The sequence below is a fragment of the Mustela erminea genome, chromosome 10, assembly GCF_009829155.1.
Source record: "Mustela erminea isolate mMusErm1 chromosome 10, mMusErm1.Pri, whole genome shotgun sequence".
NCBI classification, from domain to species: Eukaryota; Metazoa; Chordata; class Mammalia; order Carnivora; family Mustelidae; genus Mustela; species Mustela erminea.
Window position 1 is genome coordinate 14,462,700 of NC_045623.1, and position 27,632 is coordinate 14,490,331.

The 27,632-nt window shown below is 43.0% G+C and overlaps 2 protein-coding genes across 4 annotated transcripts; one reads left to right on the plus strand and one right to left on the minus strand.

Moving 5' to 3' along the window:
• Nucleotides 1-1,078: 1,078 nt before the first annotated feature.
• Nucleotides 1,079-8,863, plus strand: LOC116600625 (pepsin B). Its single transcript, XM_032360755.1, has 9 exons — nucleotides 1,079-1,244; nucleotides 1,669-1,825; nucleotides 2,950-3,067; nucleotides 3,566-3,684; nucleotides 4,362-4,561; nucleotides 5,007-5,129; nucleotides 7,182-7,329; nucleotides 8,239-8,337; nucleotides 8,566-8,863. Exons 1-9 carry the CDS (start codon nucleotides 1,189-1,191, stop codon nucleotides 8,716-8,718), a joined length of 1,173 nt encoding a protein of 390 aa, XP_032216646.1. The 5' UTR covers nucleotides 1,079-1,188; the 3' UTR covers nucleotides 8,719-8,863.
• Nucleotides 8,864-14,080: 5,217 nt separating this feature from the next.
• PIFO (primary cilia formation) lies at nucleotides 14,081-27,446 on the minus strand. 3 transcript variants are annotated; one of them, XM_032303452.1, is made up of 6 exons: nucleotides 27,232-27,446; nucleotides 19,566-19,708; nucleotides 18,824-18,922; nucleotides 17,536-17,666; nucleotides 15,557-15,674; nucleotides 14,081-14,313 (listed from the first exon to the last, which is right to left on the minus strand). In XM_032303452.1, the coding sequence occupies exons 1-6, from the start codon at nucleotides 27,404-27,406 to the stop codon at nucleotides 14,245-14,247; spliced, it is 735 nt and encodes a 244-aa protein (XP_032159343.1). In that variant the 5' UTR covers nucleotides 27,407-27,446; the 3' UTR covers nucleotides 14,081-14,244. The 3 variants fall into 3 exon arrangements, with proteins under 3 accessions (XP_032159343.1, XP_032159345.1, XP_032159344.1); XM_032303454.1 differs by lacking the exon at nucleotides 27,232-27,446 and adding an exon at nucleotides 19,936-20,000; XM_032303453.1 differs by lacking the exon at nucleotides 18,824-18,922.
• Between the last annotated feature and the right edge of the window lie 186 nt (nucleotides 27,447-27,632).

Below are 27,632 nucleotides of genomic sequence, written 5' to 3' on the forward strand. Positions count from 1 at the left end.
GATGGAACAGAAGTTAAATACTGTGGATACTGAGCGCATGCTGCTTTAATATACTTTTGTAGAATCAAGAGTATTCCTATTTTAGCATTATAGTCCTTTCCTTTGCAATGGAAGCCTGAGTAGAAAATAATTTCCAGAGCTAAGTGGCATGATGAGGACTGTGCAGACCCAATGCAGGTCCTTTGGATGGGTCTTGGCTTGTGAAGAGCCATGTTGAGAAGTGCTCTTGTGGCCACACTAGTCACAGTGTTCCATGACACCAACTGCACTTCTGGGTGCTATTGCTCAGGCTTTGCTTCTGCCTCCAGTGGCTTTTCCACTTTCCTTACTTTCTCATCTACCAACCAGGAAGATCCTAACTCAAGTTACCTCTTCTCTGAAGGCTTTTCCATGCCTCCAAAGGAGCTGTCACTTCCTGCCTCTGCTTGCTTTATGAATACTGTTCTTACCATTCTCATTCATTCAACACACATTTGGATGCTAGAGTGATCACATCATCTCATAATCAGATTCTGTGTCAGTCATTAGGCAGGATGCTGACTTTGCATAGGAGGAACATTTCTGAATTTTCTTTGTACTCCCAGAGCTTAGTGCAGTGGTAAGTGCAGAGTAGACAATCCATATATGTTGGCTAATTGTGAACTAAGAAATTGAAAATGAAGATCGGAGTGTCATGGACCATGAGAATCACATTAGAAGACTACAGAGGAGTCTGATGAGAGGAACAGGAAGGAAAAGGAGAAGAAGAACTGGAGAGTCTTCTGCAAATCTCCAAAAGTACATGGACTTTGGAGCCAAAGAACAAATTATTCCATTGTTCTGGCAGAAGGAGCCAGCACCCATTTTCCAGTAGATGTGGGCACCAGGATCCTTTGTCTCCAGTGCATTTCCCATTTGCTATCACATCCTAATCTTTGGATTCCATCAGCAAAGTCACTAATCACTTCTTACATTGACTACAGAGTGTATATTAACGGCCATAATTCTTGCCAGGAGGAAAAACAAACAGAATCCATAGATGTGTAGGGGCACAGGTTGGTACAAGGCTAAGAAGATCACGTGCCTACAGCTGAAAAGTGCAGGGAGATCAGAGTATAAAAGAGAGACCCAGTCTCACTCTGTGTGTCCTACACATTGGGTGTGCTGCTGTGTCTTGTTGTGTGTGTGGGGGCCACCAAAATCAGCATCATGAAGATCCTGGTCTTGGTCTTGATTTGTCTACACCTCTCAGAGGGTGTGGAAAGGTATGTATGAGGATTCAGCTGCAGATCTTTTGGAAAGGCAATCATATTGTGTCTTGGTACCATTAACTGAAAACCCAGGGAACCATGACTTAAAATGTATGTATGTATGTATGTATGTATAGATGAATGTGGGGTGTGTGTGTGTGTGTGTGTGTGTGTGTGTGTGTGTGTGTAAGGGTGGATTGGTGTTGTGTTGGCTAAGAAAGAGGGAAACAGGATTCGTGTCCCAAGTTTATAGGAGGGACTTCAGATAAACAGAAATTTATTCTGTGAAAACAATATGTAAGTAGAAAAACCCAAATATATGTTGCAGTGGATTTTCAGAGTACTAAGGAGATTTGAAAACTCCAGACCAGATCATTGAAGGAATTGCTTTAATGGAGAATGTGAAGATCACTCCTTTTGTTTGTCCTAATCTCTGCAGAATCATTCTGAAGAAAGGCAAGTCCATGCGCCAGGTGATGAAAGAGCGGGGTGTACTAGACACATTCCTGAAGAACCACCCAAAGGTCGACCCAGGTGCCAAGTATCTTTACAATAATGATGCTGTTGCTTATGAGCCCTTCACCAATTACCTGGATGTAAGTGAAGGGGAGGTGGTGTCCATAACCCTTGGCCACAAACCATTCTTGGATATTTATTTAGACTTCTCATTAGCTCTGATTTTGGACTTCTTACTAAACCTAAGTCTCACCTTCCTATGTGTCTGGATAAATAATGAGTTGGAACCCCTTAACACTACAGTATTCCCTTTCCTTCCTTCTTTCTTCCCATTATTGGCTCACTCTCTAAAGCTCCCTTTATACGATTATGAGATTCACAGTGACCATACTGAAGTCAATTGAGAGAGTCAAAGGAAGTCCCAGTGATGGGCTGCAGGGGAAAGAAGGAAAGCACATGCAAAGCTGCCAGGCAAATCTCCAGTGGCTCCAGATGCCATATATCTTCCCATTTGGAAAAATACACTGGTAGACCTTAGAGCAAGTATTTGAGTGTTCTTCAAGGCTGAGTGTCTGCTCAGGGCATCTCAACACACTGGTGTCCTATGGACCACCCTTAGTGATGTCACATGAGTGTCAGCTCTAGAAGCAACCCTAGGTATCTCCTATTTTGACTTTCACTTTCTATAGGTGGTGTAAGAAGAGGCAGGTAAGTGACGTGACTGGCCTGCATTCACTTAGAACTTAAACCTTGTCTCAGTGAAGTTCTTTTCTTGCTTTCCATGCTACCTCTCATTCTAGACTTTCTGGTGCCTTAGCTACTGTGTGACCAGAGTGAGGAGAATGGTGGAGAAATATTTAACACTGGAAGAGAAAGAAGTGTGTGTGTGTGTGTGTGTGTGTGAAGTGGAGAGAGGGGATGGACACTGGAAATGGAGAAAAAGTGATAACTTCTCCAACTTTGCATGTTCTAGCATAGAATGGTAAATCCATAGAGATATCACCTGATAAAAAGTCAAAATGCTTTGGAAGATGAGATTGTCTTGCCAGATTCAGCTAGTCACAGTCTTGTAATTAGGGACAAAAATGGGGAATATTGAGAGGAAACTGGCTGCAGATGAGAAGAAGAACTTTTTGAGGGAGAAGGTACTTAACTCCCCAGGGAAATGATTTTGGCAAGATGTGGTTTCTAGTGAGTCAACTTTTTCCCCATCCTTAGGACAAAACTTGGCTGCTTGAAGAGAGTGAAAAACTTTTCTTTGCAGAACTACTACTTTGGAGAGATCAGCATTGGGACACCACCACAAAATTTCCTGATCCTCTTTGACACAGGCTCCTCCAACCTGTGGGTGCCCTCTACCTACTGCCAGAGCCAGGCCTGCTGTGAGTATACCACCATTATCACCCACCCATGGAGAGGAGCAGAGAGCAGGGCAGAGTCAGGACTGGGCACAATCTCATCACCCAATTCGAGTTCTTGGTGCATACCCATGATCTCATCCTCCTTAAATTCAGATCATCTAGAAATCTTGACCTTGGTCTACTTTCGCCGGTGCTACAGTTCTGGAGAGAGACAGCAGAAATAGACCGAGGCTTCCATTCTTTTCTACATTGTTCCCTTTCCTCAGTTTTCTCCTATGGGCCCCAATTCCTCGCACTTTGAGTTGAGCCATCCCTCAGGAAATGGAGGGAAGGGGCAGCATCTTTTTCCTAAGGGGACAGACTTTTCTGGGGCTACAGATTGTCTTCAGCACAAAGGATCTGAGACTGAGGCCCAATCCCAGGCTTGGTCTGATCATCTCAGGCCATCAAGGATACGTGTCCTCCAAGTATGTTGGAGAGCCATGAATTCTGCTAATATTTCCTTCTGTCTATCTGCAGCTAATCATAACAAGTTCAACCCCAGCAGTTCCTCTACCTACAGAAGCACTGAGCAAACCTATACCCTGGCCTATGGTTTTGGCAGCCTGACTGTGCTCCTGGGATATGACACTGTGGCTGTAAGTGCTGTTCTCAATCCTTCTGTGGGTCTGCTCTTTGGATCCCCTTCTTTGGAGCTTAATGCTCTCAGAGAGACCCACGATTACTAAATAGGTACAAATTCCTGGAAACTGATGTTTGGAAAGTATGCTGAAGATGATTTAATTAAACATTTCTCCCAAGACAGGAATTGCTTCCCCAGCAGTCCTGACTGCAGGGAGCTCTTTTTATTGTGCCTCCCCTGACTTTGCTCCCTGGTCTTATGCTGCCCTCCATAGCCACATGGATCACATCTGCTTCCTTCTCCACATGGTTTTACTGTAGATATCAAAGACCTTCCTTTCACTATTTTCTTTTCTTTATATCAAGCACCCACAGCTTCTATGTCATTTGTGCACATGGATTGTTCAAAATAAAATCAGCCACTGTCCTTTCACTGTCCATGGAAGTAGAAACTCTAACTCCAGAATACAATGGCCTCTGCTTCCCCAACTCCCACACTCTTCTTTCTAAGACATGTACGGTTGGGTGATGCTGAATCCCTTCATCTTCCAGACCCCACCCATGATTGAGCTAAGCATGAAATAACCCAACTTCCTCTCTCCGCAAAAGGGTCTAGATTCAATTCCCTGGGCACCTAAGTCTGGGAAAACTTTGTCCACCTGAGTTGTTAATCTTTTCTTTCTGCTTGTCCCAGGTTCAGAACATCGTCATCAACAACCAGCTCTTTGGCTTGAGTGAGAGTGAGCCCAACTACCCCTTCTACTATTCATACTTTGATGGTATCTTGGGAATGGCCTACTCTGACCTGGCTGCGGGCAATAGCCCAACAGTTCTTCAGAACATGATGCAGCAGGGCCAGCTCACCCAGCCCATATTCAGCTTCTACTTCTCTCGGTGAGCACCCCTGCCATGGGTAGATCTCAGCAAATGAGGCTATGGGGGCTTTCAGCAAGTCAACACAAGACAGGGCCAAGGTCTTAAAATTTCCTGATACAATGAGTTTAACTAGCTAAATGCAATTCATCCATCTCTGAAAATTTATTATTTCATTTTGGAGAGAATTTTATTTTAAATGCACTGGAAGTATTTTTTTTTTAAAGATTTTATTTATTTATTTGAGGCAGACAGACAGACAGAGAGACAGAGACAGAGCATGAGCAAGGGAGAGGGGGAGGAAGAAACAGGTCCTCTGGTTGAGTCTGAAGAGCAGATCAAAGCACAAGACCCCTCGTCCTCTGGTTCCTCTATGTCTGAAAAGAGAAGGATGGTGAGAGGGGAGGAAGGAGATGTCTGATCATGTGTATTGTGGGAATTCATGCTCTTCTCCTTTCTTCCATAGCCAACCAACCTATGAGTATGGTGGGGAACTCATCCTGGGAGGTTCAAACCCCCAATTTTATTCTGGTGAGATCATCTGGACTCCCGTCACCCGAGAATTGTACTGGCAGATTGCTATCGATGAGTAAGTACTAGAGGAAAATTCCTATGGATCATGGACACCCCTAGGATGTTCCTCCAATGTGACATTATTTCCTGTTCTTGCATTGGCACACACTTCTGAAAGAATCAGCAAACCCTCAAGCTGATTGTTCCTGGAGCTCAGTATACTCTGGCATCTAGCTCTTGAATGAACTTTCTGACTTGGTCACTGAACCTTGTCATGTCAGCAGGTTGGTCATTCCTAGGATTCTGTGAATCCATGTCTTTGTTCCTGGAAGCTTCATTATCCCAGGTAGCACAATCTTTACCAAGTTCTTCATCAGTGAAAGTAACAGCTGTCTTTGATGTTTTCTATGTGCCAGATACTGTGCTAAATATTTTATATGTATTATTGTATTTGTATATTCCGCTAAACACTATAAAGTGCTCAGTAGTATATTTCATTGCGTAGATAAAGGAATCAAGGCTCAGAGGTTCAGTAACTTATCCAAATTTCACACATTTCACAAATTTCAAAATTTGAGCACAAGCATATCTTCTCCCAGAGCTCAGGACCATGAATCAGTTACTTCTATACTCCAGGCCTTCAGGAAATCTCCATCACTACCAATTCAAGATGCATTTCTTTGACCTTTACTCAAGACCATACAACAGCTGGGCACTATTTGTCAGTATGGCCTTCTTACCACTTCCTGACGCATAGTGAGGACTTCAACATGTCCTTGCACCTTGCCATGACTTTCTTGCTTCTCTTTTGACTATATCACCTGAAGTGCCTCATGTCCTGTGTGCATCCTTTGGGGCCCAGATTAGCTCCTACTTCCTAGCTCCTCCTCTTTGGAGGAGAGGCCTCTCCAAAGGCCTCTCAGGAGCCCAATCTCTCTTCCAGTCCCCTAGTATTACTGGCTTGTGTCCCAACATCTAGCTCCCCATCTTCAGGTAGACACAGGGTAATAAGCCCAATATGCATGAGTAGAGAGAGAGGTAAGCAGTTGAATGTCTGACAAGTAGTTTTTTGTGCCTGCAATAGAGGGGTCTTTTCACTTGGACTGATTGCACTCACCCCTTAAGCATCTCTTCTCAGAAAAACTCTTGTCTGACTGACTCACTCTCACTACCAGAGTAGATCAAGTCCCCTCCTCTCTGGCCTATTGCATTTCTTTCATGGCACTCACCAGAGATGCAATTAAACACCATTTATGTGTTTCTGTTATGTATGTGGTGTCTGTCTTGTTTACCATTACGTTCAAGTAGCTTGATTCACCAACTATACCCAAAATACAAAGGGACTTAAGAGGAAGAGTAGAGCTGCAGAAAAAGCTGGATGAGCGATCGGGGACTGAATCACATAGGACTACATTATGGAGATTGGCAGCTATTGGCTTATGGTGTTGTCTCATGTCTATTAGAATGGGCTGTTTAAAAATAGCAAATACAATTTAGTCCTCTTTATATCACCATAATTTTTGTAAGAGTGTAAGAGTGTGTTCTACATGGTAAGTGTCGAATGTGTATTTACAATGTGACTACCAGCTCTAGCTGTTTGGCACTATGTGCTGGGCCTCACGTAGGCAGATTAAAGAGGATAAGACATAGTACCTACTCCCCAGAGCTGAGCTGGAGTAGTCACCAGACCAAGACTGAGGATACTACTCCAATAGTAATTACTATTATTATTAATTTTCATTACATTATTACATGGATTGCAGTGTCAAGGTATGCCCTGGCTTTTTGGAAGAGTATTTTCAGAGCTGTGGGGTTGGGAGATTAGGGTGGATGTGGCGCTTATTTATGGCAAATATGTCTGACTCTCTCTTTCTCTCTCTTTAAAGATTTATTTATTTATTTGAAAGAAAGAAAGAGAGGGAGAGAGAGAGAACAGGGAGGGAGGGAGTCAGAGGGAGAGAGAATCCCAAGCAGACTCCAAGCTGAGTGTGGAGCCCAATGCAGGGCTTGGTCTCACAACCATGAGATCATGAATCAAACTAAAAGCAAGACTCAGAAACTCAACTGACTGGGCCACCCAGCTACCCCAAGAAATGCCTGACTCTCTCTGTATTGGTGTTCCCCTCAGGTTTCTCATCGGTAACCAGGCCACCGGCTTGTGCTCCCAGGGCTGCCAGGGGATCGTGGACACAGGAACCTTCCCACTGACTGTTCCCCAGCAGTACTTAGAATCCTTTGTGAAGGCAACAGGAGCCCAGCAAGATCAGAATGGTGCTGTGAGTAACCAGAAGCCAGGGCTCCTCTGCACATCCAGGCAGCCTCAGCACAGGAGCCTGAGTGCAATGAGTTCATGAGAGACAGAAGAAGGGATTGGTGGAGAACTGAGCTCCTAGTGGGACAGAACAGGTGGGGACACATCATGGCCTTTTAGGCATGAACCTTGAATTCAAAGAGGCATAAGGGGAAGGAATAACACCAACTCCAACTGTGAGAATGGGCTGAATGGTTGTCAGGAGGGGTGGCTGTTCCATTGCAGGCCCTAGGAACACATCTCACCTTGGCGTGGCCACTGTCATTTGACTGTACACAACAGACTCAAGCATATTGTATTTCTCCAGTCCTCTTGGGTTTCCTTCTTCCCTAGGAATACTCCATTGGCTTTTACTCTGAGCAGCCTACTGTACCCAAACCTGTTCTCCTTAAATGTGCTTCTGTAGTTTGCTCCTCGTGCATGCAAGAGTCTAGTCAGACTAAATCTTGGTCCTCAGGGTGTGTGTGTGTGTGTGTGTGTGTGTGTGTGTGTGTGATTTGAGTACACAGATAGGTGCACACTTCTGTGGATATGAATTGTGTGAAAGCATGTTTCACACTGAATGTCCCCAGGCTTCTTCTCCGTAAATGGGACTTCCTGGCAATAGAAATCTGTGTTCTGGAATGAGCCTGACTCCTTATGGCCATATCAGTACAACCAAAATCTCAGAGCTGAGATGTGTCCAATGAGGCCCAGGAAAGCAAAAGCTTCTGGTTAGTGTTGTACCTGGGAATCAGGCTTTGCCTTCCATGCTCTCAACCAACCTCTGCTGGAAGGTCAGGAAGAGAGTCTCACAGGGAATGGGAGATTCGGGCCCTTTGTCTGGGCCCCCAGGCCCCTGGCACTCTACAGCTCTGCTTTTCCTCTCTCTCAGTTTGTGGTCAACTGCAACTCCATACAGAGCTTGCCCACCATCACCTTCGTCATCAGCGGGACCCCATTACCTCTGCCTCCTTCTACTTATGTCCTCAACGTGCGTATGCACCCCAGGCTCCAGGGAAATGGGATTGGATGGGTCCAAACAGCTGTTCCATGTCCCAGCTCACATCTGAGCACCTATGGGGAGTCACCAGTGGCAGGGCTGAGGGTGAACAAGAAGCCAGGGACCCCACAGGTGTTGTGGAATATAGGGTGGGATGTACCTGTGGGGAAAGGCCTCTCCATGCACCTGGTTATATCCTTATGTCCTTTGTCTCTGCAGAACAATGGCTACTGCACCCTTGGGATTGAAGTCACTTACATGCCCTCCTCCACTGGGCAGCCCCTGTGGATTCTGGGAGATGTCTTCCTTAGGGAATATTATACTGTCTTCGACTTGGCTGTCAACAGGGTGGGTTTTGCCCTTTCTAAGTAGATTAGCAAGAGGCAACTGTTTCCTCCCTTCCAGCAAGACTCTGGGATTGCTCTATTGTTTCTCTGGACTGACAGCAGCATTTTATTAGACTAGTTTGATCCCTCTGTGCACTAGAATCATACTCCCTCAAGTAATAAATGAAGAATCTCTAAACATCCTTACTGATCCTTCTAGAATGTCTTCTTTGTATTCTGCTTGTATTAAATAATCCAGTCAAAGAATGGGCAGAAGACATGAGCTGACACTTCTCCAAAGAAGACATACAAAGGGATAACAGACACCTGAAAAAACTTCAACATCACTAACCACCAGGGAAATACAAATCAAAACCACAATGAGATATCACCTTACACCAGTTAGATAGAATGGCAAAAATTAACAAGACACAACAAATGTTGGTGAGGATGTGGAGAAAGGGGAACCCTTGTACACCATTGGTGGGAAAGCAAGCTGGTGTAGCCACTCTGGAAAACAGTGTGGAGGTTCCTCAAGACGTTAAAAAATAGAGCTACCCTATGACCCAGCAGTTGAACTACTGGGTATTTACCCCAAAGATACAGATGTAGTAAAAAGAAGGGGCACATGCACCCCAACATTCATACAGCAAATGTCCACTATAGCCAAACTGTGGAAGGAGCCGAGGTGCCCTTCAACAGATGAATGGATAAAGACAATATGGCTCATATATACAATGGAATATTCCTCAGCCATCAGAAAGGATGAATACCCACCACTTGCATCAGTGTGGATGGATCTGGAGGGGATTATACTAAGGGAAATACATCAACCAGAAAAAGACAATTATCATATGGTTTCACTTATATGTGGAATATAATATCATGGAGGATCATAGGGAAAGGGAGGGAAAACTGAAGGGAGATAAATCAGAGAGGGAGACAAACTATGAGACTATGCACTGGAGGAAACAAACTGATGGTTTCAGAGGTGGGGGTGAAAGGATGGGGTGGCCGGGTGATGGGCATTAAGGAGGGCACGTATTGTGATGAGCACTGGGTGTTATATGCAACTAATTAATCATTGAACACTACATAAAAACGAATGATGTGGCTAAATGGACATTAAAAAAAGGTTTATTCTAAACTGAAAGTTAGCAACAATTCTTTGGGGGATCTGTGAATTGACCAATGGGTGAGAATACAGGGCAGAGCTCCCTGAGTGAGGACCCACAGTGCAGAGATTAAGGACACAGTAGCACCTACTTTCTGGTGGAGGTGACCAGCCCTCCCAGAACTCTCCCTTCTAACACATTCTTCTCTCCATTCTTGAAAGTTAGAGAAGAAAGAGAAATCTTAGAGAACATTTCAAACTGGTGGTCTGAGGCCAGCTCAGATGACAAAATGGTGGTTCTTCTTGAGACAGCATCACAGTTTGAATGAATTTTTTTTCATTAAATGGGGTATTTTTATAGACCCTTTTCCTCCCTACTCACTATGGGTGCTCTCAGCCTGCTCACATATGACTTCATCTGCCTGGCCTGAAAGCTTTTGAGTTTTGAAACCCAATCTCATTTTACAGTGGAAGAAAGTGAGGTGTGGATGGGCAATCACACAGTTAGTGTTAAAACCAGATCCAGATCAATGTATTTTTTTTATCGTGTTTCTATATGATAAAGTCTGCTCTGTGAATGGCACAGAGACACGTGATGACAAATAAGACATGGCGCTGGCTCACTAGGAATTTTCTATCAGCCCATTGCTTGTGAGCATGTTTCCTGTCTGAAGCAAGCCCAGTGCCTGAACTGGCAATCCACAGTAGGTTATGAACAATCATCGGCAGTGCAGTAATGCCACCTTTAAGGAGGTAAAAACGGGTACTGCTCTGGGACCCAAAATTCTTGCAAGAAATGTAATTAGAAGGATGTACCTGGGAAGAAAGATGCAAAGAATTCTCCATCTAGATGTGTGGGAGTGATAGTGGTGAATAGAGGTGTTCATTTTCCTACATCATTGCATCATTCCCCTCCACCAACACACAATGGAATTGATCTTATGGAGTTGGGTAATGTCTGAACTCTGGCCATTCCTTTCTCTTTCTGTTGTGTTTCTCTCATGGGAAGCACAGCCTTTTCTGTCAAAGGTAAGGGAGCTCAGCTCAGCCCCAATTCGCCTGCATCCTCATCCCCTCCCCTTCAGCCACCCTTCCTGCCTCGATATCACCTCTATTCATGCTCTGGTGGTGGTTGGCCTCAATTATATCTCTATCTTGAGATAGAGATATAATTGCTAAAAAGTTCTCAGCACCGAGATACACCAAATTCGGGTTATCGTGAGTGACCTAAAATTCATCAGCAGGGACTAAATGCAGCCATGGGAACAACATATGGTATTGGTAAGGCCAGAGCTAGCAATTCCGTCTGCTCCTGGATTCTAGAAAATAACACCCAACAGAAGCTGTCCACAGCTTATGGTCTGTTCTGCCTTGTCTATCACTGTAGGACAGGGACAAGATTTATTAATATGGGAGTGTTCCCCATCTTGCAATATGTTACTCTGTCCCCACCACACTAGTAAAGATCTTGCCTGTCTGATTCTTGTATATTATGTGGTAGAAACTGAAGGTCTGTGGACAGAAAAACATACAGAGAAATAGAAAGAGAGAGAGAGAGGAAGATGATGCTAGTGGGTCAAAAAATGTAAAAGGAACAAGGAGCAAATGAGATTTTAAAAAGTTGGAAGGTAACAGGGAAGAGAGAAGGGGAAGAACTATGGATGGGAGAGGTGAAAACAGAGATTTGGAATTTGGAGTTTATTGGGGGAAATGTTCCACAGCAACGTCTTGGAGGGGAACGTAGGATGAAGATTTTGAGAAATGTTGCCTATGCTTACAAGTCAGAGACTTTTTAATGTTCTGTAAGAGATATAAAGATTGGAGTTTCTCTTTGTTTTGGGCAGCTGTAACATGGTTTTTAAACATGAATTCATGCAGAAAGTGGTCACATGGAACCCAGTCTATATTTGGGTTCTACTTGTAAAGCACGTTCTGAGTTTTCTTTCCATTTACTACTTGTGCCATTATCACTGATGAAATATTGTTAATTTACTCATAAAGTATTTATTGAAATCTCTTTGTGTAACTAAAATCTTCCCTGATCCCTGAATCTTTCTGTGTGTCCTCTGCCTACCCTCCCACCCACTATGAGAGGTCATTACTCCTCCTTCCCTCCCCCCACAGCACCTTCTACGTCTGACGTTTCACTACACATCACACTGTATTGTAACCATGGCATGTCTCTCTTCCCAACTCATTATGATCAAGAGGAAGAGATTGTTCATTTTTCTCTTTAAGTCCCCAGATCTGACATGTCTTGTGATAACAAGTCCTTAGCAATGTCTGCTATACAACCAAATTCACAGTAATACAAGTGACAGTGACTGTTACAGGGAAAGGTGCCAGAGAGCAGCAGGCAAGAGGAAGGTATCACAAAGGAAACCCTGTTAGATTTCACCCCGAAGCATGTGTAGGAACTCACTGGGTAGAGAAAGTTAGAAAAGGGATCTCATGCAGAAACTGGCCTAAGGACAAGCAGAGAGGCTGGAGAGAGTTTGTGTAATTGTAGAGCAGCAGGAAATGCCAGCAGGTGGACACAAGGTACCTGGAGGGGATAGCAGGAGAGGAAGCAACCAAGGTGGGCTGCGGTCAGATGGACAGGACCTTGTGAAATGTCCGGACTTGATTCTTCTGTCAAGGGGACGCATATTGGTTGTTGTGGAGGAGAGACCGATGATCAGATATTTGAGGAAGAGGGCTCTGCTGGCAGGCTCCTCTGCTGTTCCCTAGCCTTCAACTGGGGTCCCCCACATTCTAGCTTCCGTGGAGACTCAATTTCCTTTGTTCCTGGAGGCATATCCTTTGTTCCTGGTAGAGCTTCTGCTCTAGAACTCTGTCCATTCTCCTGGGCTCATAGTCATGGCTGAAAGACCTAAACAGAATGAAAGACCCCTTTGTATCTCACCCCTAAATCCAGAATTTAGAGCCAACCAGTAGTGGTGAGGTCTTGGCTTCCCCTTTTCTTAGTTCCACTTTGAGCCAGCTCTTACTATGCAAATGTCACCAGAAATCTCAAAATCTGCTTTTTGGCCATGATGGTAGGAGTTTTGATTGAGGCCTGCTTCCATGTGTCATTCGCCATCAAAGCCATGTGCAGAAGAATACTATCTTGTTGAGAAGATTTGATGTGTCATGAGTTCTCTGAAGTTGGCCACAGCAAGTGGGGGCTCTGCCAAGAAAATAGGCTGGGAGGTTAGTGGGGGGTGGGGCTCAGGAATGGACAAATGTAGACCCGGAAGCAGGCTTTAGGCTGGATTTCTGGTACTCTGCCTTCTGCAGCTCTTCCCCTTTCACAGAGACACTAAGGCCCCTCTAGGCTCAGACCTTATGTAGAGGGCCTGGGGCCCCAGGCTTTGTGCTGGACGGCAGCCGAGATGGGATGGTGCTGCTTTGAGCTGCTAAGTCACACAGACCCTAGCTGTTTTGTCTCTCCAGCAAGGAGCAGGGAGCAGAGATCCAGCCCCCAGCTTTAATGGGCCAAGGCTCAGTTTGGATTTTTCCATGCCATTTCTCTCTTGTCCTGGCTTGTCCTGCGACACCTCCCCTCCCCCACACAGGCCTTTAGACCTCTGGTTTTTCACACTGTTGCTTTCTCTCCTTTTTCCATGTGCTCAAGGTCCAGAATATAAAACTGAGGCTCCCTGTGGGTTGCTTGAAAGTGCTAAAGGACATAGAGCATTTCCAGGGCCTAGAGGGTGTGTTCCAGCAAGTCAGACAGTCCCGGAATATGTCTACAGCAGGACATTGCTTCTGTGGCTTCCAGACCAGGAGATGAGGTTATTTTAATTCCTGCTATATTCCCAGTCCTTGCCACTCTTCCTGACAGATGGTAGGAACTCAATTAACATGATGACTGACAAATGACATAGATGAGGCAATTGGGAAGTGGGGAGTTTCTGATCCAGTGAGTCTGGGAAAGGGAACAAATTCTTGACCTTCCCATTGCATGCCAGAAACTCAGAAACTCGGAAATCTGGACAGTTTTCTTAAAAATAAAGTTTTCTTAAAAATAAATGTTTACCCTGCCTGTCAGTACCCTCTGAGTGTAGCAAGCCCATGAATAAGTCCAAGGTGGCCATCCAATCCAATCCAAATTGACCATCCAATCAATGGTGAGGCCAACAGTCCCTATCCCCAGGTCTCATGGTAGAACACATAAGACTGGGAATTAGAGCGTGAAGACAAAGACCCATGAGTATTTCAGTAAAATGGAGCCACCGTACTGAACATTGGGCAGGACCCCCAGGCCCATCTACATATGTACATGACAAACCAGCACATGGACACAGAACACTCTGATGTAGTCTTTCTGTTCTCACATAGGAGTTAGGAGTCCCTTCCCTCCCTTGGTCCCATGCTGGCAGACAAGCGAGCACAGCAGTGCAGGGGGGAAGAGCAGTCCTGTCCTCAGTCCTAGATCTGTGGTCAGGAGGGGCGCGTGAAGGTAGTCACAGCACCTCAATTGTAAAACAGGCTTAGGTAGGCCACACGGTTCCGGTGCTTTCTGAAGTCCTTGTCGGTGGACAACTGCAATGAAGGAATATTGTTTGGGTCAATATTCTGATGCGAACCCTCTGCCTCTGGTCTTCCTGACTTGCAAAATAGAAGTGCACATCACAGCTGAAGCCCACCCCATAGGAACCAAGTCTTAGGATTCTGTCAATGTACAGCTGCTCTCTGTCATCTCCCTGTCTCCAAGAATTCCTGGTAAGCTTCTCAAAAACAAAGATTATGCATTTGATTCCTGAATGTTACTCAGAGGTCTAGCGTGATGATGTTGATACGTTAGGCATTTAACAAATAGTTGTGGAATTAACTCAAATTTCCTCTTAAAAAACAGCACCTCTGGAATTATGATGGCTCATGTGGGTTGAACATTTATTACATTATAAGTACTATGTTAAATGCTTTTCTACATTAGCTTGATCTTTAAAACCTTATCAAATTGATTCTATTATAATATCCATTTTTTAATTTTTTATTTTCAGCATAACAGTATTCATTTTGCACCACACCCAGTGCTCCATGCAATCCGTGCCCTCTCTAATACCCACCACCTGGTACCCCGACCTCCCACCCCCCACCCCTTCAAAACCCTGATTGTTTTTCAGAGTCCATATTTTCTCATGGTTCACCTCCCCTTCTAATTTCCCCCAACTCCCTTCTCCTCTCTAACTCCCCATGTCCTCCATGCTATTTGTTATGCTCCACAAATAAGTGAAACCATATGATAATTGCCTCTCTCTGCTTTTAAAGAAGAAAAACTGTGGCTTAGAAAACTTGCCTGAGATCACCCAGCCAGCAATATGGGAGCTAGTATTTGAACCCAGGCAATCTGTCCCCTGAATCCATCTTCTTACCAGAATGCTCTACAGCCCCCTCATGATCTGATACTCTAGTGGTATATGGAAAGAGCACTGGCTTAGGAGTCACAAGATCTAGATTCAAGTTGTCAGCTTGCACAGGTCACTTAATCTATAAGAGTCTGATTTCCCTCCTCTGTCACCAAGATAGAATTGTCCTGTTCCTGTACCAGAACATTATTTGAGGATTAAAGAAAATGCGACTTTCGTCAGTCATAGCCACCTATAAAAATCTAACGAAACTGGGCAACTCTCCTAAAGGGTTCTCATATGCATATCTGCACAAAACCGCACAAACATATACTGTCAGGGGAGCAAGGACTTCCTGCAGCTCTTTCTGGATAAGAATTCCTGATACATATGAAAGTACCAGAGAGAGGGCTCTACATAAATTCAAGTCTTCTTACCTCAGCTTTTAGGGTTCTTTTCTGTAGACATGGAACCTGAGCCCAGTCTGGAGATCCAAATTTCATTGGCCAAGTGATTTTGGGGGGTGGCTTCATCTCCGGGTTGTATGTGCCAGGGCTAGAAATAAAAATTTAAGCATCATGTGTAATGACTTAGTGACCATATACGAACTCCATCAGTACCACAGCTATCCCTGAACTTGGCCTAATTCTTTGAGAAAAGTCAACAGGCCAATTAGCTTTCTAATGTGGGGCAACTGTGGGGTTTCCTTGCCTGTTAATGTATTTCTGATTAGCTGTATTACAGATAGTCTTGGGACGTCTGGGTGGCTCAGTCACTTAAGCTCTGCCTTTGGCTCACGTCATGATCCCAGGGTCCTGGAACTGAGCTCCACACTGGGTTCCTTGCTCAGAGAGGAACCTGCTTCTCCTCCCCCTCTCCCATTCTCCCTCTCCCTCTTCCCTCCCCTTATTTATCTCTCTCAAATAAATAAAATTTAAAAAATATATATTTAGTCTTGACATCCCAGTTAAGATTAAAATCGATTCTGGTTTGAAAAATATTTCTGCAACCCAGTATCCTTGGCTGAGATCCCAGGAGGGGTGGGTGAGAAAAGAGTCTACCACCATCGTGAGTAAGTACTGCCCATGATTTGAAATTGGGAGTAAGAGAGTGATGATTATTCAATCAGCAATTTCAGGATAAGGAGGAAGAACCAGTTAAAGTTTGACTGAGGTGGCATTATATTATAATTGCCATTGTTCATAACACTTGGTCTTTGGTGTAGACTTTTTGCTGTGTTAGAAATAGTACTTAGGGGCACCTGGGTGGCTCAGTGGGTTAAGCGACTGGCTTCAGCTCAGGTCATGATCCCAGGGTCCTGGGATCCAGCCCCGCATCGGGCTCCCTGCTCAGTGGGGAGCCTGCTTCTCCCTCTCCCTCTGCTGCACTGCCTGCTTGTGTCTCTTGCTCTCTCTCTCTCTGTCAATAAATAAATAAATAAATAAATAAATCTTTAAAAGAAAGAAAGAAAGAAATTGTACTTAGAATCAACACGGGGGCCAAGATTCAACACTTCCACTTCCTTCATGCAGCTTGGTGAAAGTTACACTCATTCACTGATCCCTGCATTTCTCATGAACCAAAAAAGACCTTGACTCTTTGCCCCGAAGTTCCACCCATGCTGAGTGGCTTCCTGAAACACTGGGTCTACAAGGGCCACGTGCTCAGCCCCTGCCCTCCTGCTCTGTCTTCAGTTCCTCTCTGCTCACCACACTCTAGCCACACCAGCCTCCCCCCTTATTCCTCCCACCCATTCCTCCCCAGCTTACAGCCTTTGCACTTGTAGCTCCTCCTTCCTAGGAAGCCCTGGCCCAGATCTTCACAGGCTGGCTCAGTCTCCTCATTCAGACTTCAGGTCAAGTGTCATTTCCCCTAAAGACCTTTCTGGACATCCTTGCCAAAGTGGCGCCATCCATCCCATCACCACCACCTTGTTCACTGTCCTCACAGTGCATCACTGGGTCACCACACTGCCCAGTATGCCTGTGACAGTCCTAGCTCATGGCTAATGTCTTGCCATAATTAGTAAGCACACTTTCAGAAGGGTCACTGTCTGACTGCTAAATTATATGGTAACTGTCCTTATTACCACTGATTTTTTTTAAAAAAGTGTACTTGCTTCTCATCTGTCCAGATTTGGCAGTGTAATTTGCAAGGAATGAGGAGCCTTGTGCGATGGGTTTAATACAAAACCTCTGGATTCCTTGGAAGTGCCTGGCACATCGGTAACTATTGATTGACTGAACCACTAGGATTTAGAATTCTATGATGCCAGAGATCTGGAAGGTCAGAGGTTGGCTCTTTAAAGATGGGTGGCTGGTTTCTTATTCAGAGGCATGGTTTGGATGAAACCCCTCCTTTGTGCATCCTTTCCTATTGCTATTTGATGAAATGCTCCAGAAGAGAGAAGACATACCCAGGATAAGAATTGTCCTTTGAGTATGTCTTAAATCGAGGCAACAAGGCATTGAATGGAGCAAAATTTTGTTTGTGTATTTGCTCCTGAGGATTTGAAGCCTGGTACATGCCTGGGTAAAGCATCGTGTCCTGTTTGTCAGAAAAAGATAAACATGTTAGAGGGTGAGATATATACTTATAAAGACTCTAATTAAAGAAAACCGACTCATCCTCTTTCTGTTCATGTATCAGCTATAGTTTTACCACCCCAGCTATAGATATAAGGCTACAGTAGGGAGAAAACCAAGATAAACATGGGATTCAGCTACTGAAACACACATACGCTGAGGCTGTAGAAAGAGATCAGCAGGAGGTAAAGGACCAAAGTGACTTGTTGCACCTGCTGCCCCCACCATCCCACTGGGAGACTCTTTAGAGCCAGTACCCCTCTCTTGGAGCTCCAGTGTCAGAAAAATATCCAACAACTGATTAGGATCCTGTACTGAAGACTTTTAGACTTGAGAACCAAAGGGTTCAAAAGTAGCAATTTGTTTTTTAGGTGGCAAGATAAAAGGATATATAGAAACAAAGCTTTGGTACTTAAACTTAAGCTGTGTCAGCTTAAGTACCAAGACCATTTATTTCAAGAATGTAAACTAATGAATAAACCTGACCACCAAGGAGATTGTTTGCCCAGAGTTTCAAAGCACATTGTCTACAAATGGAAATTGAAATAATTTATAAAAATATTGACATTACTATGTTTTTAAAAAAGTTCTTTATTTTTTCACTAAAAGGAGGAAACTATTAGTTTTATTGTTAGGTAGATATTAAAATTCCTCTTAGATGACCAGTGATTCCAAATGTCCCAGCTTGAAATAAGTACCCTGTGAGTATGAGATTAATTAGTGACAATCACAACAAGTTTTAGTAACAGATGTTCAAGAGGAAGTTGCTATTGTTGCATTGATTTAATATTTGTACATAAACACTGATTTTTTTGAGCATTATTTTGTATTTGTTGTACTTTAATACCTGGTGTACAGTTCCAGAAATAAAAATCTGGAAATCTTTAAAAAAAAAAAAAGAATTGTTTTCCATGCGCCCAGGACTCTCATACACGTTTGAGATGCTAACCCCTAAACGTTCCAGATAGATTTCTTCATAGTGTTCGTCTAAATATTTTTCTTGAATTTCAGGGCACATTTTTTGGTAACTTCCCACTCTCCCCGCTTTGCTTCCCAATACAAATACATGTAGCAACATGGATCACACGAAAATCTAAGCACATTCAAGCCATTTCTAACCTTGTTGATCGCCTTAAACCTCTCAGCTGTTCTGGCACCAAAAGTATATCCTTTTTTACTGGTCGGGATCTTAGAGAGGTTGTATGCCAATCCATATACCTTCAGGTAGTATATTAAAAAGAAGAGAGAAAGAAAGAAAGGAAACACACAGAGAATATTACAATCATCACAACAGAATGAACCCCAAATGTTCTTATCTGACTCTTTGCAGAAGTTGCTCTTTCTTTTTTGACTCCTCTGAGTGAAGACCATAGCAACAATTCTATGAGGAAGACCGGTACACCAGTCTGCAAAGAAATGTGGCTGCCTAGGCAGAGTAAATGACATTCCTTTGCATGCCAGTGAATCCCGTCCTGTAAGCCCCACAGAGCTGAATTTGCCATAATCCCACCCTCAGTCTGATGGCCTTTCACAAACTGATCTAGCAGCACAGCAACATTCCCAGTTTGGACTAATGCAAGGCATTGGTTCGGAGGCTTCGGAAGGTGAGGATGGAGTGGGGACTATATAGAGGACTATATGAAGAAAGGCTAGAAAGGCTTGCGTTTGGAGGGTGTTGGAAGTGAGGAGCAAGGGTCTTTTAATTTCCTACATTGGCCCTGACAGCTGGCTGCAGAGGACCAGGGCACCTTCTCATGTTGCCAGCCCAAAGATCACAAATCCCATCGAAATTTTCTTCCACGGAACCTGGGTATTCGCAGACAGGACGCTGAGACCCACCCAAGGGAAGGTGTATACTCACATCTTCTGCTATGTAACACCCAGGCCCTCTGTGGGGCGCTCCTCGAAGAGGGAGAAACTTGTTCCCCAACAAGTTTTGGGGGTGGTAGTGAGGAAAGAGCTTCCTCTGTTGACGTGTACCAAAGGGGTAGCTAACCAGCGTCTCTGAGGATCAAAAAGAGCAGAAACTCCACGTGAGGAAGGCCCCTTCGTCTAAGTGAGTGCCCTGGGGGCACGTAGGTTGTGGGGAGGCGGAGACAGGACTGGGCGCGATCGAGAACAAAAACCGGACCGAAGCCGGCGGAAGGTACGACTGCGCGCCCCCGCCCTCCAGCCTCCCCACTCTTCTTCCTGCCCTCTACCCTTGATTCCTCCACCCCAGCCCCGCGCACCGGCTTTGCCGAAACACATCGCGCGCGTGGCCGGGCTAGCGATTGTGTACCGCGTTGCTAAGGGAACGCAGGGGAACCTAAGGGGAGGGGCTCCGCGCGCGCCTGCGCAGTGGGAGGGGTCTCCGGCCCCGCTGAGTGCGCGGCGGAGAGCAATGTGCCCTGTGGCTGGGCGCAGGTGGAGGGTTTGCTGGACCTCAGAGATTGAGCAGAAGGGCTTTGGAAGCTGGGCCACCGGGAATGCGCTGCTGAAGCGGGACACTGGGTTCAGAATGCCCCGAAATCTGGATGCCAGTATCAGGGACCTAGGAAAACAGAGCCCCTGCAGTGGTGGCGGGTGGGGTGGGCTCCCAGGACAACGCCTGCAGCAGGGGAAATGGGGACTAAGTGGAGCTTAGCCCAGACAATTCCCTTATAAAGGCCCCTCTTAGGCCAATTTTTCCGCAGGTTGCCCCCTTCTACCTCTAAACGTGGCACGCACGAGGCTTTTATTTATTTTTAATATTATACTGACGCGGAGGGCAAAAGCGGGGGGAGCAGCAGAGAGAGGGAGAAGCAGGCCCATCGAGGAGCCCGATGGGGGGCTCAATCCCAGGACTGAGATCATGACCTGAGCCAACACCTAAGGACTTAGCCACCCAGGCACCCCAGGCTTATTTAAAAGAGTTGGAAGCCTTGAGTAGAGCAGGGACTGCAGAGGAATCACAAAAGTGCTTAATAGATGTAAAAATCTTGGGTCGTCACCTAAATGTTTAAGTCCCAGTTTCCTTATCTCCAAATTGGGAATAATTCCTCTTTATTGGGTAAGAGCAGGATTGAGAGAACATGATGAGAGCAATCAGGAAGGTGACAATTCCAACTTTGTGTGTGTGTGTGTGTGTGTCTACATGGTTTTTTATTGGTCTATATTTAAAATTTTTTTTATTAACATATAATGTATTATTAGCCCCAGAAGGCAAGTAGTTATTATTAAGATGGTACTCAGCCTCCTCAGGAGCACTCCCATCCTAACACAAGAAGAAAGGTCATGGTGTATGTTGACTTCTTTACCTTCTTTACATTTACCTGTCCTGGATATTAACACCAATCTGTTTTCTCTTGAGTTTTGGATGGCTTTAGGAGTTATCAGAGGTGGGAGACAGCAGACCTACAGTGTGACTGGTCCATGTTACCCTTTGGGCTCTAAAGATGACCTTGGGATCCACACACACCCTGGCTTAGAACTGTCCACAGGGATGATTTCATACATTTAATGTAGGGTTTCCAAAAAAGGTGATACTGAGTCCTACAGGATATTTTGGAAACTTGAGGAAGCCTTTTGCTTGTTGGAAATTACTAAGTGGGGGATGCCTGGGTGGTTCAGTGGGTTAAGCCTCTCTGCCTTCGGTTTAGGTCATGATCTTGGGGTCCTGGGATTGAGCCCCACATCCGGCTCTCTGCTCAGCAGGAAGCCTGCCCTCCCCCGCCTACTTGTGATCTCTGTTTGTCAAATAAATACATAAAATCTTTTTAAAAATTACCAAGGGAATGCTCCTGGTGACTGCGCCAGGGAGGCCAGACACCTGCAGCTCATTGTCCCATCACACAGTGCACTGTCACGTGTCCTACATAACATTCAGATGTCCTGCTGGACTTTACAAAAATAATTCGTTGTACCTGACTTATAGGTAATGACACCGAGAAAAATTTTTTTTACAAGAAATAATGCATAAAGCCTAGTAACATAGGAGAAGATTGTGTGAGAAACAAAGCTTATAAATAGAATAAGGATACGGTCTCAAAAGTATTGTATAATTTGCTCTAAGCATTCTGTCTACTCAAAATACTCAAAATATAATTGCAGTAAAACTGATGATAAAGAAAATATTAAAATACTGGTATTGATTTGACAATTTCCTCTTTCATTAATATTTCAGGTAATAGTAATATTTCTAGATACCCACTGTGCATTTTGAAATTACTGTTTACATTATCATTGACATGAAACACATCTTGCAAAATACTTTGATATCATGGCACCTAATTTCCTCCATTGATGGGCTAGATTGCTTCAGACTAATCCTCCAACTGAGAAGAGCTAGAAAAGCTGGACAAAATAAAATACGTATGTTTGGAGACATCAGAGATTTACCACGGAAGAAAGAATAGACAGGGCCAAGAATGCAGAGAGAGGGGAAGCCCAAAATTGTGAGCCACAGTGGGTGCTCCTGTTCTCTTTGAACATCTAATCAAAGAGTGGCTGAGAAGTAGAGAATTTGCGTGGAACTTTGGACATGTGTGTCGCTGAAATCTGGGGACCAAAAATTAGGTTGGCCATGGAGGATGGGAGATTGGAAAACACCCTGGGTTTTTAATTGGGGCCCTAAAGGGATAAACTCTAGGAATAAGAGTAAATAAGAAATAAACTGACTCTCAAAAAAGAAAAAAAAAATCCTGAAATCCACCTTTGTATCTACATAGTCTCCAACTGTATTAAGGTGATCTGCTTCTACCCTTACTATACACCAGAAAAAAAAAAGTAAATAGTCTCTGAATATAACATCATCTAAAGCTTCAACTAATTTTTACAGTTTTTCATGAAAAATGTTTGGCATTTAAGGGGCGCCTGGGTGGCTCAGTGGGTTAAGCCGCTGCCTTCAGCTCGGGTCATGATCTCAGGATCCTGGGATCGAGCCCCACATCGGGCTCCCTGCTCAGCAGGGGGCCTGCTTCCTTCTCTCTCTCTCTGCCTGCCTCTACTTGCGTTCTCTGTCAAATAAATAAAATCTTTAAAAAAAAATGTTTGGCATTTAATATAAAACAGATAAAACAGCACTCACACCAAAAAAAAAAAAAAAAAAAGAATGGAAATAAACCCAAAGGAAATCTAGAGATTAGAGTTAATAAACATGAACTTTAAAGTAACTGTACTAGGCTCCAATTTTGGAGGAAGCTTCCAGACTGCAGGGTAAACATGGGAAGCAAGAGAAAGCAAGGAATTTGTGGCCATCAAGCAAATACTTGGCTTCTGAGGTAAGAGGCTAAAAGAAAAGGTAATCACACCCTAAAGACAAAATCAATAAAGGTCCCAGTGTATTAAAGAAAGAGAAAATTTCCCCATCAGTCTTCCTGTTCATGTTACTAATATAACACACCACTGGGTCCACCAACATCCCAATTGATACAAATTATAAACTTCTCACTAAAGCCAAACCAAACATACTACAAAGATGGACTGTCCATATGCTACATGTATCTCTTGTATAAGCATTGTGTAATGGTGAAATTGAAGAGTTAAGGCAGAACCTTAGGCAGCTCTAAGGATTATCAAGGATTCAATGTCTGAATGATGCTCACACACAAAGGAAACTATGCAGGTGATGGTCTAGTACCAGAGAATGTTTAGACCAAGTTTTATATTGGGGCCACTATTGGTGAAGACTTGAAGAATTTTGCAGTTCCCATCATGTACATTTCTAACCATAGTTGTAACATCAGAAGGATGCCTGATATTTATGGAGATTATTTTAGTTTTATGAGACAGTTTATCAGCTCTCCTCATTTGACTACATATGGGCCCATTATAAGAATTATTCTTCTGGGGTCTCCTGGGTGGATCAGTTGGTTAAGTGTCTGTCTTTGGCTCAGGTCGAGATCCCAGGGTCTGGCTCCCTGTTCAGTGGGGAGTCTGCTTCTCCCTCTCCCTCTGTACAAACCCCCTCCCACCTGTCTTGTGCTCTCTTCCTCATGCTCCCTCTCCAATAAATAAATAAAATCTTATAAAAAATAAAAAGAATTATTCTGGAAAACCACCCTCTCTGTTGTAGCGGTCTAATGGAATGGGATAAACAGATTTTATTTTTGACATCAAGTTTTATATAGATTTTTGTCTCATTTAAAAATTTATTGAATTAAGTAATAAATCATTTCAGCAAAGGGGACAATGCTGGTAAGTCAAGAAATTAAATTATAAGTTGGAAAACTTTAGAAACAATAAAAAGGAACCAAATAAAAATTGTGCAAATAAAAAGTGCCATCTCTGAAAGTAAGAACGCAAGGTATGAGTTTGCCAGCAGGTTGTAAAATCTGAAAAAAAGAGAAGGAATTGGGAATTGAATCAGAAGAAAATATTCAGACTTGAATCTTGGAGATGCAAAAAGAGAATACAGGGTAAAAAGCATGAGAGACAGATGAGAAACAATGAAAAGTTCTAATTACGTGCAGATTTTTTATAGTACAGCATTGTAAATATATTTTCTCTTATGATTTTCTTAATAACATTTTATTTTCTCTAGCTTATCTTATGGTAAGAATACATTGTATAATACATATAACATACAAAATACATGTTAATCAGCACTTTCGGTTATTTGCAGGGCTTCTTATCAATAGTACACTATTAAGCTTTGGGGGAATCAAAAGTTATAGGTAGATTTTTAACCACACAGGGAGTAATCACTCTTAACTTCAGTGTTCAAAGTTCAGCTGGATGTGTGTGTGTGTGTATGTGTGTGGAGAGAGAGAGGACAGAGAGAGAAGTAACATCTAACAAAGAATTAGGGTAAATAGGTAAGAGAATTCTTCGTACTGTCTTTACAACTTTTCTTTAGGTTTGAAAATATTTCAAAGTAATAATTATAAAAATAGATACCATTAGAAAAGTGAGAAAGTAAGCCAAGATGTTGAGGAAGACATAAGCACAAAAGCATCAAGACTTGCAGTGTCCATCCAATGCGTAAGTCACTACCCATATTAACTCTTGGGCACTTGAAATGTGGTTAATCTTTTATTTATTTATTTATTTATTTATTTATTTATTTATTTATTTGACAGAGAGGGAGAGATCACAAGCAAGGGCAGCAGTAGTCAGAGGGAAAAGCAGGCTCCCCAGTGAGCAGGGAGCCTGATGTTGGACTCCATCCCAGGGGCCTGGGATCATTCCCTGAATTGAAGGCAGACGCTTAATCTACTGAGCCACCCAGGGACCCAGAAATGTGGTTAATTTAAATTGAGATTTGAATGAATGTAAAGTACACATCAGAATTTAAAGACTTAGAATGAAAAAAAGAGTACAAAATATTGCATTAATAAATTTTATATTGGTTTCATGTTGAAATGATAATATTTTGGATATATCAGGTTAAATAAAACAGTAGTAAAATTAACTTTGCATGTTTCTTTTTACCTTTTTAATGTGGTTATTAGAAATTTAAAATTAAACACATTGCTCACATTATATTGCTATTGGATAGTGTTGATCAAGGCTATATAAAGCAACAATTACAGATCAATAAGAAAAAACAACTTAATAAAAAAATGGTAAAATACTTGAAAGGGAAACTCAAAAAGAAGAATATACAAATAACCAGTAAGTGTATAACAAGTGATGAACTTCAGTAGTTATAAAAGAGTTAGAAATTTAAACCACAACGAGCTACCCACAAGATGGTTAAAATAATAAAGACAGTTAACACTTGGGGCTGCTAGGATATGAAACAGCAGGAAATCTTGAATAAACTCCTAGTGTAAATGGAAACTGATGGATTCACCTCAGAAAACTGTTTTGCAGTATTTACCAAAGCTGAAGTAGACATCCCTAGGATCTAATAATTCCAGCTCCTTGGTATTTAGTCAGCAGGAATGCATACAACTGTGCACAAAAAGGCATATATAAGAACATTAAATACAATGTGATCCATAACTGTCCCAAACTGGAACAACTAGATGCCCATTAATGGTAGAATGGAAAAACAAGTTGTGGAATACTCATATGAAGGAATATTATATAGCAATGAATAGGAAAAAATCCTGCACATGTAACAATTTAGCTCAATCTCACAGTGTTGAATGAAATAATTTAGACATTTACATACTGCATGAGTACATTTACATATATCCAAAAATGGGCAAAACTAATTTATGTATTAGAAGTTGAATGGGGATACTTTTTAAGGAGGGTGGAAACAGTAAAAGGGAAGGGACAGGAGAAGAACTTTTGGAGAGACAGTGGTGTTCCATTTCTTGGACTGGGTATACTGCTTACCCTGAGGAGTTCGCTTTGCATATTTCCTTAATCTGTTCAGTTATGATTTGGGCCTTTTTTGGTATGCATGATAGACCAATAAAATATTTTAAAAAATCTGACAATCCTAGAGGAAGAACATTAACATTTGAAAAATAACATAGGCATACAACTTTTCCTTTTTTTTTTTTTTTTTTTACTTCACTGGTTTATAATTAGTTGTGTATTATCCCTACTTTACCTAAAACTATTCACCTCTTTTTGTTATCAGGAAACAGTAAGTCTGGAGTGTTATTAATTTTCTGAAACTGGTCTTGGTTCTGATGTCCACTTATAAGTCTGCTTTTTTTATTTTCCTAAACCACTTGTATGAGATGACATTTAGCCTTCTTAATGCTAGGCTTATTCATTGTTTATTATATGGTGCAAAAGCCTGACTATTTCCTTGTCTTATAAAGTAGTCACATCTGGGTATTTATATGTTGAAATGCATGTTTTTTTTATTAGAAATTACTTTTCTCCTTTACAATTATGGCATTATTTATGAAATTATGCATGACAGGGTATGTTATCCATGAATTTAATTAGGATAATAAAAGGGACATTACCAAATAATGTGTTACTCAAAGTAGGACTTGGTTTGGGATTATTTTAGGATTCAGAATCTCTGATCTAGAGAATAGGGGTTCTGCTGGAGAATGGGTGTGTCTTCAGAATGTGGAAGAAGGAGAGGAACATAGACTTTCTAAATCCCACTTTCCAGACTTAAGTACCAGCCTCTCTCACCTGGTCGTAGAGGAATGAACACAGCCTTTGAAGGCCCTCAGGACTGGTTTCCAACAGGTACTGGTGTGTCATTTACTAGCTACATGACTTTGTGGAAGCTACTTAGCCTTGATTCATCTATAGAAAGGCACTAATTATTTCCTGCCTCCTTAGGGCTGCCATGGGAATTGAAAGAGGTAACACCAGACAAATCTTACACAGCAAATGACGAGCCTACATTGGCATTTAACAAAAGTTAATGCACTTCTGGTCTACCACCTCCATGCCCAGAGCCACGGGTAAATCCCAGAGCACCTCTATGAAAAAAAAAAAAAAAATTGCCCTTTCATCTGTATGGGTGCTGTGCCACATCTTATCAAGGCTCAGGATTTGGTAAGAAGAGCACTTCCCCCTGCCCTGCCTGGATCAGGGCTTTTATGAAATCCTGAGCATACCCCCTCTCTTTCCAGTTAGACTCCCATGCCGAAGGAATGCGTTTTCATAGATGTACTAGAGTTTAAGAACATGATTACCTTCAACAAGCTTCCAAAGATCTGGATGGGTGATCCATGGCAGGATTTTGTCATTCATGTACTCAAATGGATCAGATGGCTTGGACTTTGAAGATCTCCAAGAAGCTTTGTACCCAATGTCCCCATTGGAGGGCCTTTGAACCGAGCTGTTGCCCTCATTTAACAATGGCTCCATGAGTCACCACTCTCGTAAGATGAAGTGAGTAACCAAGAAGATGAAGGGTGTAACTCAGACTGGCTGCTAAGCAGTAGCCCCACCCTTAAAGTCCTCCAGGTCATTGTGACATTGCTCTCTGAAGGGCAGCATTAGGGTGAGAAGGAAGCCAGAAAGCTCCCTCTTTGAAAATCAGTTCTAATTATCGACTGCATAATTTAGGGCAACGTTTTCTCAAAAGATCTCA